Source organism: Heterocephalus glaber, unplaced genomic scaffold (assembly GCF_053883595.1).
Source record: "Heterocephalus glaber isolate CG9 unplaced genomic scaffold, H.glaber_assembly_v1.0 deba00001593, whole genome shotgun sequence".
NCBI lineage: Eukaryota > Metazoa > Chordata > Mammalia > Rodentia > Bathyergidae > Heterocephalus > Heterocephalus glaber.
The window spans coordinates 1,624,867-1,637,475 of record NW_028258368.1 but is presented as its reverse complement, the minus strand read 5'-3'; the positions used below and the strand labels follow the sequence as shown (position 1 = coordinate 1,637,475).

Sequence of the window (12,609 nt, the reverse complement as noted above, 5' to 3'; positions counted from 1 at the left end):
GCAGGTGGCAGAACCACTGAGCTAAATCCCCAGCCCCTAGTAAGGTTTTTAATGCTCCTAAGTATCGTAGATTAAAATAGTGGCTTAGTTTATCCAGGACAAGTACGTATCAATTCCTTCTAGGCCTTTTGGGGTGTATTTTATAAATCTAGCTAATTATATAAAGGATTTCAAATATGCTTTCAAAATGGAGACAATAAAATAACATTTATAAAAATTTATGTTTTATGAAAATAATAGAACGGATTCTTCTGTCTTTTTAGTCTTACTGACATATTTACTGGGGGGTGGGGTTGTCTTCTTTGAAAGGAACGCCTGTGACACCTGTTACTCCAGCCAATGTGGTTCAAGGCCTGCCTGATCCGTGGGTATCTCAGATAACAAACACAGATACTCTTGCTGCTGTTGCTCAGATCTTACAAAGTCCTCAAGGCCAACAGGTGAGCAGCTTTTCTGTTAATGACAGGAGTAATTTAGAATCATTTTTCTGATATATTGTTTAATAACATACCACCTAGAAAGTATTGTTTAGTTTTATGAAAATAGTATTACTATATATACTCCTCTGTTACTTCCATTTTTTTGTTTAATTCATCATGAACACTTTAACATCATTAAAGATTGTTTTATAAAAATCTCACTCTATACCAATTGATTTCTCAGCACATAGTCTGTGCCAAACATCATTAGGTATTGTTGCTATCCCAGTAGCAAAGATAGGGTGGTCTTCTATCTTATGGGAGACAGACAATTTCAGAAAATGATAATATGACCAAAGTTTGAAGGAGCTAGTTTTAGAAAAGGGGGCCATGACAAGATATCATTGAGCAAGTGACATTTGCATTGAAACTTGAAATAGAGCTAGTCATGCCAGATAGGATAATAGGAGGCAGAATTTTAAGTGTTGACTTCCTAAGGTGGAGAGCAATGCATATTGTAGAAGTAGAAGACAAGCTCCTGAGGTTGCAGCATCAGGAATCGAGGGGGATTGAGCTACATATATCAGTTGATTTGAAGGATGGGAAAGATTGCTGCCATTGTAATACCAAGTAGTTCCATTGTACTTACACTTTTTTGTTGGTACAGAGCTTGAACCCAGGGCTTTTGCACTTAATTAAACCTCCAGTTCACACTCTCTTATTCTCTCTCCCTCTCTGTCTTGCTCTCTCTCTCTCCTTTGAATAGACTTATTTTGTGTAGCCAGTGCCAGTCTAATTTCTCTTAGTTTTAAAAAATGTCATTTTTCCTTCATTTTCCAGTTAAAATATATTATTTGCAATTAATGGTAGTTATCCTCAATTTATGTGTAACATACATTTGTTTTACTGTGATAGGTCTACTTTTTTTTTTTTTTTTGAGACAGAGTCTCACTCTGTAGTCCAGGCTGTCCTTGAACTCACTGTGTAGCCTAGGCTGGCCTCAAACTTGTGATGATGCTCCTGCCTCAGCCTCTGGAATGCTGGGATTACAGGCGTGGACCACCGAGCTTGTCACTAGTTCTACTCTCAAAAGAAATTTTAATAGACATATGATAGCACCACTCATTCTTACCTTTTTTCAGATTCAGTAAGTAGAATGAGTGAATTTTGTTAAAAAAAAAAAAAAAAGAATGAAGTTGAAAATGTAATAAAAATCTCCTAAAACACACCAAGCCCTTGAGGGTTTCATCTTAAGTTCATCCACAGGCAGAAGTCATTCAAATTGCAGTGTACAGAACAGAAAAAAAGAAGCATATTTCTGAATGCAGAAATATTTAAGTGCTGAGAATAAATATATATAAATTAGGGGCCCATCTTGTAGGACTGCAGAATAATTGCAAATTATTTTACATTTCAAAGCAAAACAAAAAATAATAAAAAACTTAATGCATTGTCTAGGAGTATAGTTGTATGTGGATGTGTGGTTAGAATTGTAATACTAAACAATGATTAGAAAGTCTAGTAATATAATTCATTATATTTGCTGACTAAAGGCATACTATTACTATATTGATAAAATTTTAAATAAAAGCCTGATGAAAACACTGTTGTGTGGGAAAAGCAGACTGTGCCCCTAATAAAGAATACTTATTTCAAGGCTACCTAATCCCAAGGCCTGTAATCCCAGCACTCAGGAGGCTGAGGCAGGAGGATTGCTGCAAGTTCAAGGGCGGCCTGGGCTACATAGTTCAGTGTTAGCTTGAACTACATAATGAGACACTGTCTCAAAAGGAAAAAAAATACTTATTTCAACACAAAATTTAAAAATTGGGCCAGGGATTTAGCTTGGTAGTTCCATGGCCTGCCTTGCAAACGCAAGGTCCTGAGTTTCAGTCTCCCGTAAATCTTCATTTAAATGTCACCATAATAAGCCCTGGCTATTTAAAATTGAAACTCTACTTCTCATTCTTTACACTTATCCCTTTCTCACTTGCCTTACTTCCTTTCTTAGCTTATACTTCCATCTGTTGAATTATATAATTGACTTGTTTTGTTACTGTATTTTCTTTGTCTCTTCCTATTAAAATGTGTGCTGTCCTAGGGCCTGGGTTTTTGTCAGGTTTTCATTGCTGTACATCTACACGATTGTAGGTTTTCAGTACATTGTTGTAGAATGAATGACATACAGAGGCCTACCAATGTTAGATATACAAAAGGTATTTTAGAGTTGCCTAGAAGATGGCCTGTGTAAGTTAGTAGTGATAGAGTTGAAAAGACAGCCTTAAGTGAGACCTAAGTTTTGAAAGCAGTAAAAGGGTGAGCTGATAAATACAGGGTTCATATGCTTAGCAATGGGGAATTGACAGGAAATTTTATGTTGAAGTCACATGATCTGAACAGTACGTCACGTGAGTTGGAGAGGAGAAATATCTAGAGACAAGGAATTCTTCCTTTTTGCAATAGTGATACTAGAAGAGACTACGTGAAAAATAGTAAAGTTGTGTATTGTCTAAAAAGATCTAATTTCTCTATTTTTAAAGAGACAGGAAGCATAATCTGTATATTAGATAAAATTATTTCATTTGTGATAATATATTGAAAATAATTCATAAAGCAGATGTTCTCATTTTAACAAAGCCTATTAATAATTTGATAGAAGGAATTTTCCAGAAGGAGTGACACAAAGTCAGTAAGACACCAATTTCTATTTTTTCCCCAAAGAAGTAGTACAGAAGGTCAGTACAGCAGTAATTGATAAAACATGAAGTCATTGTAGAGTATCAGAGGTCGATCAATCCTCCGACTGGCTAGAAAGGGGGATAGCAAGGGATAAAGAAAAAAAAGACAATAGAGACTTGGATAGTTTCAACATATAGGGGGAGCCAGGAGGTCAGTGCCTCAGAGTGGGCAAAGATAAGGATCTCTGAGCTTGCCACTGTTTATTGGGTTCATAGGGAGTATCAGATGACTCACAGAGCGGTGATGATCACTAAATTCACTAGGATTTTATAATCAAAGGGAGTATCAGATGTCTCAGAGGACAAGCAATAATCCTATGAGGATGAGGATCTTAGATTGATGAGGTTCTTGCGTTGATTAGGATGGTGAGATGAGCAAAAAGTTCTTACACCAGTAGGTGGGATGAGTTAAGCTGATAAAGAATTTTCCCCTTCCCAGGTGAAACATTTCTCTTTTTGTATTACTGCTTGGTTCTTAAAGAACCAGGATGTCTTCAGCTGATGTAATTTTGCTCTTGAGAGTCACAGCATCATTGTATCATTGAGGCCTCAGGCAGCCCTAATCATAATTTAATTGTGAAATGATTTTTTTCCCCAAAATTATGTAGAATGGCTCCTGACAGTAGAGGGATAAGTTGAATACTGTAATGATCTGGAATTTGCATGATTGAAGGAACAACAGTACACGTGAAGTTATCAAGAGGAATCGTTAAAACATGCAAAGGAGAAATACGGCGCTTTTTTTTCCTCTTCCTTTCTCCTTTCCTTCTTCAAGGATTTAGAGTTTGTGTCTTATTTATATTTGTTGTTTTTAGTTGTTGTGGAGCTTCACACATATTGGGGGGGGCTGTGTTTGTTTTTTGTTTTTTAGAAGGGGAAGGGGTTTATTTGGCTTAAAGTTTGTAGAGGTTTCATTCCGCAATCAGCTGGCTCCAAGACAGGGAGGATGGCAGATAGTCATCCCAGAGGAGAAACAACATGGCACACACAAGGTAGCAAAGGCAACAAGGGAGCATCACCTTGTCTTCCTGCCTCTTTTATCCCATCGAGACTACTAGGATTACGGTGGTGCTAAACCAGTCACTCAGATGTACTGGTTTAGTCATCACATCCCCTTAATCCCAGCATCACACATTCTAGATTCAGCTACCTCTGACCAAGAGTAAGGCTTTGGGGGGACATCCAGACCCAAACTATAACATTCTGCTCCAGGCCCCCGAAAGACTCATATACATTCCTTTATGTAAAAAGCATTTAGTCCACCAGTTTCAACATTGCTGAAAAGTCCAAGTCCAAAGTCTCCTCTGAGATATAAGGCAAATTGTTAGTTGCAAGCCCCTGTACAAATGAAAAGAAAGTTAAATACTTCCAACATGCAATGGCACAAGACAGACATTTCTATTCCAAAAGTTACAAACACAAGGTTACAAAGGAATAGGACCAAAGCAACTCCAAAATCCAGCAGGGTAAACATTAAGTCCCACAGTTCCACTTCCAGCCTGCAAGGCAGTCTGTGGCAAGTTGTAACCTCCAAAGGGCTTGGGTTGGCTCTGCCCCTACGTCATTTTGGGTGGTTGTAGCTTCCATTGCTGTAGCACCCATGGTTGTCTCTCTTGCTGGCTCTCTTCCCTTCTTGGAGTTTTTCTCAGATGATCCACACTCCTGGATTCTCCATACTTCTAGGGTTTACCACTGTACCTTTGGCTTCACACTCACCTTCACACACTGCCTTCTCAGGGGCACACTGCCTGGCCGCCCAGGCCTTCTGAAATCTGGGTGGAAGCCTTCCTGACCCCACAACTCTTGCATTCTGCATGCATCTAAAACCAGCTCTCCATGTATGATGTCAAGGTCTGCTGCCAGCTGGAGCAGTAGTAGTGAGTCTGCCCTCTCTCTTAGCTGTAGGGATCCAGTGCCTATGAACCGAATCCTGAGGAGCAGCTTCCTTGAGCTGCCATTTTGGAACAACTTCCCTAGGCCGCTGCCATTCTGGAACACAGTGCTCTGAGGCTTTCTTCTCAAAACAAAATCTTTCACCCTTACAACTCTGAAATTGCCAAGGGTGGAGTCCTGCTGCTTCCTGTGATGCCCTCAGGACATCTTTTCTTTTCTCCTGTTCTCAGCAATCAAGATGTCCTCTGCTCTGTCTTTGTGTATTTTATTTTTTATCACATTAGTAGTGTTTTTGTTTTTACTTTTAGAAAATGTTTATTTGATAAACAACTCTACTTTTCTTCCTAATGTTGCTAAATTAGAATAGCCATGACATTTTATTTACTGTCATCTTTCGTGGTGTCTGTGCCTTCTCATACTGTAAGTTAAATACAGATTTCTTGACTATCAGTAGCTTTGCTATTTTTTATATTTCTAATCTAAACTGATAATTTCAGATTGAATAGACTTAAAACTTTAAAAAATCATTATTTTATAATCTATTTTATTAGTAATATAGTAATTATACATATGTAGAGCACATGGTGTGACATTTTGATACATGTACATGATATGTAATGAATGATCAAATCAAGGTAATTGGTATATATAGATCATCCCATCCATTTATAATTTCGTTTTGTTGAAAACATCAAAATCCTCTCTACTAGCTGTTCTGAAACATACCGTACTTACCTTACTGTCCTATGGAATATTAGTTTATTCCTCCTACCAAATCACACCTGTGTACTTGTTACATTTTAAAATTTTATTAATTTTAAGATATATGGAAGGCTTTATCAAATCCTACAGGTCTTACTGTTGTATATTTTTTAACAAGGCTGGTTAAATAGTGGAAATGAGTTGCTTTCAGCCCTAGTTGACTTTATTAATCATTAATAACTCATTTCCTTAGTCTCAGACTCTGCTCCAAGGAGCAAATTTCTTAATTGCTCTTCTGCTTTCAGAAAATATGTTCTCAGGTGATAAATCTGAATGGTAGTAAAAGTTGCCACTGTTGTCAGTACTCATCCCTTTACAGAGTTAATTGAAGAAGGGATGAGAAAATTAATGGAAAATGACAGTCAACTTGTGAGAATTTTTCTTCTGGTTTTTATGGTATGACTGCTTAAAATATCTGACTTTCCAAAAGCAGGATAAACAAAATACTGTTCCTTATGCATACGAACCTTTTCTTGATTGTCAAAGACTGATTAATATTATTGATTAAAAATTGTAGATGGTATTCTTATGAATAAAACCCAATACCTGTTTTATAATAATTTTTTCACCTCCAGCTTCAGCAGTTAATACAAACTTTACAGATACAACAGCAGAAGCCCCAACCTTCCATCCTGCAGGCCCTGGATGCTGGTCTCGTGGTTCAGTTGCAGGCTCTCACTGCGCAGCTTACAGCTGCAGCTGCAGCAGCCAACACACTTACTCCCTTGGAACAGGGAGTCTCTTTTAACAAGGTAATAATTAAAATAACATATCTGTTCTGTTTGAAATGTTAAATTTTGTATAATTTGTGGAGTCTTAATTTTATAATTATATTTTTTGGTAAACTTAATATCACTGTACTGTATAAAATTTCTACATTATATAAATGGTTCAAACTTAGGAAGGTAATTTAAAAATTCTTCTTGAAACATTTAATATTCAGTACTTTCTTTTGACTAAAGATAAATGGTCAGTGTATTTCCATTGAAGCAAGTCACTGTTTTTTGAATTTCTTGGTATGGATGCTATAATTATATTAATGGTGGTGTTCTATGTTATATAATTTTAACCTACTGAAATTAAAATTATTTAATATGTGAAAGTTCAAAGGAAAACTTTTACAAGTTGGCACATTGCTTTGTTATTATAAATTGAAGCCTAAATAAAAAATAGTACTTTTATCTTTTTTTAGTTTTCAGTTTTATTAGTACACGTTTGCAGTACATAATGATTACATTAATCATGGGGAGTGGGTACTTGTACAGAATATGTTTGAATTACTTTTTTTTTACTTCCCCTCGTCTCCCATCCTTCTCCCTCCACCTCTTGGTCTGCTATTGAAAATCTTCAGTGTATAATTTATTGTGTGATATTCTAAGTATGCTTATTAATTACAGAAATGTTATACTTTGGAAGTAGTATTTATATATTTTAAATTTCTGTTACTATTATTTTCATAGGAAAGTAAATATTGATTTATTGGATTATTAACTGAATTTCTGGGCCCCCAGCTTCCAAGTCTAATTTTGAATTGCTAAACTACAAAAAAAGCTTTTAAATTGAGTATTCTAAAGATAGTAGAGCAACATTTTGCAATGAGAATTGTACTAGGAATTGATCCACTGATTATGGTTCTAGATGTTTCATCAAACTGTATTAGTATGGTCAGGCCACTGAATTACTTTAATCTTTTGTATTTTCTTCTGTAAAATTAAAACATCAGTGTTTATATTGCTTATGTCAACATTAGTATGTATACTGCCTACTGTCATAGGACAGTAGTACCACCTCATTCTCAGAATACACATTCTAGGACCCACTGTGGATACCTTAGTTGGTATAGTACCAAACCATATATGTGTAATGTTTTTTTCTATACATGCATACTTATCATGAAGTTTAATTTATAAATAAGGCACAGTAAAAACTTAATACTTAATTTAAAAAATATAACAATATACTGTAATAAAAGTTACATAAATGTGGTCTCTCTTGAGTCAAACAGATAATATTTTCAGATACAGTTGACTGGAAACTGTAGAAATTGAAACCATAAAAGGGGACTAATGTATCATGTCAAGTACTTTATTTTTTTAAATTAATTTTATTGGTACATTTTAGGTATACAATATAATGACATTCATTATTGGAAATTTGCATCTTTACATAATCTCTCTTGGTTCTTATTTTTTCCCCATTCCCCTGCCCTCCCTTCAGCCCCTCCACCCCTCCCTTTTTACAAAGACTTTGTTTCCATTTTTTCATTTTCTCATGTTAATTCCATTCCCTTCTTTCCTTTCCCCTACCCCTCCCACTTCCCCTTCCCCTTCAAAGTACTTTAAAGACTCACAGTGCTTCACTCTATTATAGTATAAAATGATACAAAACACTTATATTAAATGAGAGAGATAAACTAGAGATGTTATTTTGCAACTTATATTTGTATGAAACACTTCTTAATTTGTCCCTTTTTGTCCCCTGCTCTTAGAAGTTGATGGATAGGTTTGATTTTGGTGAAGATTCTGAGCATACTGAAGAACCCAAAAAGGAAATTCCAACTCCTCAACTGTAAGAATTGTATTTTTCTTTATAACCATAGTTTTCTTTGTTTTATTTTGTAAATACTGGGTGGAATATTGCCATCTGAGCTATTAAGTATACTTTGAATGAATTGAGGTTATTTCAGGTTGTTGAGCTCTAGCTTACAGAAAGATAAGAGTTGCTCCCGTGTTCCCTCCCTAGATTACTGGGATTCTTTTTCAGATCTTTGCAAATAGGATACATGAAAGTTTCTTATAGGAATATTGATAAATCTAGTGATACTGTCTATATTTCTATTGGCTTTAACGCTGTATAAAAAGAATATTGGGGCTAGTGCCAATGTCCAATTTTAGGAAGTGTACCACATTCTAAGAAGTACATAAACTAATCAGAAGTAAGGATTGGAATTATAGGGATGTTTATTTAAAGAATTGTTTTTTAAATCAGTGATTTCCCCAACAGTTCTGCAAAGTTGTAGGTTCTAAGAGGGTACTCTATATGAAAAGACCAGTAGAAAGAGGATGTTGGAGATTGGGAGGTGGAATTTGTTAGAACTGAAGGGAGAGGATAAATGATGAAAGTGTGTAGTACTCTTATTTCAAATAAATTATTAGTTTTATGTATTAAGTTAACATGTAAACTGTACATAATCATAGAATAGATAAAATACAAATATATTCTTTTGTTAAAGGAAATTTTCTTGACAAAATTAAAAGCTAGTATTTTAGATTATGAAGTTAGAAGGACCATTTGAGATCACATTAATGTCCTAAACATGTGAGCATCTCTAACCACCCTGTCATTATGGTCAAAGTGAACTTTTTTGGGGCGGGGGGGCAGGTACCGGTGATGGAACTTGGGACCTTGTGCTCAAGAGGCAGGTGGGGGAACCACTGCACCAAATCCCCAGCTCACCCTGTCATTATGTATCTAATGTCTTAATCTCTTCTGAGACAAGAACTTAAATTATTATTATTATTATATATTCTTTTGTGGAGCTGAATCTTACTTCTTTTATTTCCTACACATTGATTCAAGCTTTGTTTTTTGAAGCAAGGAAGCAAATTACTCCATTTTTTTGATGTGTAGTGTTTGAATATTTGAAGATAAGTGTCATTCTTCTCCTTAAGTTTATTTGTTCCAGGTGAAGTACATTTTTCCCCAACTGTTTCAAGACTTCTCATCATAGAGATTGCCCCTTTAGGAATGCCCTCTTTTTTGTTCATATCATAGCTTATGGCACCCAGAATTCCAGGCGTAAATTTCCCAGATTATAGTTAAAAGATTATATCCTCTTATCTAAACACTGTTTATTTCTGATAACAAACCAAGTAATGTGTATGTTTTCCTAAAAGAAGCATAATAGTTTTATGAAGTTTATGGTCAGTTATAATTGTGGATCTTACACATAATGGCTGATAGAGCATTTTCCCCACTTTCATATTTTTAAAAGGAATTAAAATGACAATGTTTAAATACTTTAACTGTTTCACTCACTGAGTTTTTCTTAGCTCTATAAAATTTATTAATTTCCATGTATTTAATAACATGAGATAGTAGTGTCAGATCTTCAACAGGGTATCTAACATGGTATAATATCTATCTATTGAAACACTAGGGAATGCATTTCTTTTAATGTATTAATGTTCCCAAGTATTCCATTTGGTTGTTAATATTTCAAAAGCAGACATTGTAATAGAGTCTGTTTTATCAAATTAGTAGTTTTATTTGTCTTCTTTGAATACTCAGTTATTTTTATATTATTGTCAGTGGGTTTTTAAATATATTTCTACCTGTTTTCTTTTTAGTTCTCATGTTTCAGAATCTGTGAACAATTCCATTTTTCATCAAATAGCAGAACAACTACAACAGCAAAACCTTGAACATCTCAGACAGCAGCTTCTGGAACAGCAACAACCACAAAAGGTTCATAACCCCATCTTGTGGTCTTTGGAGTTATTGCTGTTTCTATTCTGTAAATTGAAATTTTTCTGTGGTGGTTGGTTGATGTTTGCTTTTGGTCTTAATAGAATATTTTCTCATCTGTTTCAGTTTTTACCAGCCACTTTATTTTCTTTCTAAAGTATGATGGTATTTCTTTAACTTTTTATTACTGAGGATTAGTCTTTTCAAGTTCTTTACAGTTTTTTCTGTAGAGTAACACACTGTAGAGTGTGTCTGGCAGTTTAATGAATCCAATTTCAGTATTCTGGAAGTTGAAGTCAGAAGGCCAAGGTGGGCTTTCAGAACTACCACTTTTTTATGTTATTTCCTCCTCTCTGTTCTCTGTCTAGCAAGGTAATGATGATTGTATTATTGATGGTAATGATGGCAAAGTAGAGATTACTGTCTTTAATTTTGAAAATATAATTGCTATTACTATTTGGCTGGAACTTTGTTAGGCATGTATTAAACATAATTTCATTGAATCTTCATGAGGTAGGCATTGTGACTCCTGTTTAGAGGAAGTTGAAACCTAGTAAAATTATATAGCAAAAGTATATAACTAACATTAGATATAATCAATCTTAAGACACACCATTAATTTGTATGTAGCTGAGGATTTTTAAACACTTCAACTAACATGTAACATTCTTTTGTTCTGTAAAAATCTTTTAAATTTCAAGAATGATGAAATATGAAAAACTGTTGTACTCTAGAATTGACCAATATGTCCAGTTGTAAGCCAAGATTAAATCTACTACAAAGTTTAGTTCTGTTTTATATAGGAAATACTTCTGGGTATAAACTGTTTAGAATACATGTTAAAAATCCCTGCAGTACACTTTGCTAATAATAAAAATTTGGAGACATGAAGGAACTTAACAATACCAGAAGTGTTTTGTTTTTTTTTTGGTACCGGGGATTGAACTTGGGTCCTTGTGCTTGCGCAGCAGGCAGCGAAGCCACTGAGCTAAATCCCCGGCCCACCACAAACATTTTTGAAGTATGAACAATTCATTCTTAGGCAAGAAATACGTACAAAGGTGTATGGAAAAGTGATTACTTGAGGTTCTGGCCTCCGGAACCCTGATGGAGCCACATGTATTGTAAACATGTGGCAGAATTCTAGTTTCTATAATAAAGGTGAAGGATATGGGAGTTATTGAAGAGGTGCATTAGCTGGAAGGGATAGCAAACTTGAGACACAGCTGAGTTCTGCACTTTGAATAATGATGCAAACAATTTAAAAATGTTTCCTGCTTTTAGGTAAACTTGGGTTTATATAAATTACAGTTTTAGATTTGATTACTTTGTAAATGTTTAACATGAAATTATGTATTGGGCTTTTTTAAACATTTAATTGTAAAGTTTATTATATTTAAATTTTCATTTGTAGTAAAAGTGTATCCCAGTAGTGGTGTTTTTTTTCTAATAGGCAACTCCTCAGGATAGTCAAGAAGGAACATTTGGTTCAGAGCATTCAGCATCACCATCACAAGGGAGCAGTCAGCAGCATTTTCTTGAACCTGAGGCAAATTTGGATGATTCCATAGATATTCAGCAACAGGTAAGTACTTTTTTGAATCATAAATTTCTAAAATTATTTTAAGAAATCATGTAAAATACTGTATCTCCTGAGTGTGTCTTTTCTATACAAGCTCAAAATGCTAGCTTTTTAATCTATTGGGCACTAACTCTATTGTGAAGTTTTTTAAGGGAAGAATTGTTAATATGTAACAAAATCTGAATAGTGCTTTTTGTGTGCCTTTCTTTTGACTTCCAAGGATATGGATATAGATGAAGTACAAGATGGAGTACAAGAGGAGGTCTTTGAACAAGAAGCTAAGAAAGTGGCTGTTCGTTCAAGATCAAGAACTCATTCACGATCTCGTTCAAGGTTCTACAGTAATTCTTAATAATAGCTGTGTGTGAAGTTAAAAATGTTGGCTTTATTTCTTTGTATCAAGATTACAATATTTTTCTTCAATTTTATAAAATATTCTTAGTAATTTGAAAGCAAAAACAAGGGAACCTTTGTTCTACTTTTTATCAGATGTGTCTGTGCCATTTCAGTAACATACAGCAGTCCCAATGCATCATAAAACAGGAATTTTGGATAATTACTTGATTTTAGTTAGTATGAGGATGATGCCTAGATTAGGATGTCATTAACCTCTGAACAGCTGTTAAATTGTATTTCTTGCATTCTAGTTCATCTCATAATGATACCAAAATTGCTGAAAAAAATTAAGTTATAAAAATCATTTGTATAGAATGTTAAGTATAATACTAAGACATTATAAAACATTTAC

At 34.7% G+C, this 12,609-nt stretch overlaps 1 protein-coding gene across 12 annotated transcripts in view; it reads left to right on the top strand.

The window, feature by feature from the left end:
• Positions 1 to 12,609, top strand: part of Scaf8 (SR-related CTD associated factor 8) — a 208,939-nt gene that overhangs the window by 51,017 nt on the left and 145,313 nt on the right. For 11 of the 12 annotated variants that reach the window (XR_015444072.1, XR_015444071.1, XR_015444070.1 and 8 more), the window contains 6 exons: positions 310 to 440; positions 6,388 to 6,564; positions 8,301 to 8,380; positions 10,162 to 10,279; positions 11,733 to 11,864; positions 12,082 to 12,194. Coding sequence is in view for 9 of the 12 variants with exons in the window: in XM_087193545.1 (XP_087049671.1) it covers positions 310 to 440; positions 6,388 to 6,564; positions 8,301 to 8,380; positions 10,162 to 10,279; positions 11,733 to 11,864; positions 12,082 to 12,194 (751 nt within the window). In the remaining 3 variants the exon portion in view is untranslated. The remainder of the gene's footprint in view (positions 1 to 309; positions 441 to 6,387; positions 6,565 to 8,300; positions 8,381 to 10,161; positions 10,280 to 11,732; positions 11,865 to 12,081; positions 12,195 to 12,609) is intronic. The other variant, XM_021237936.2, reaches the window with a different exon arrangement.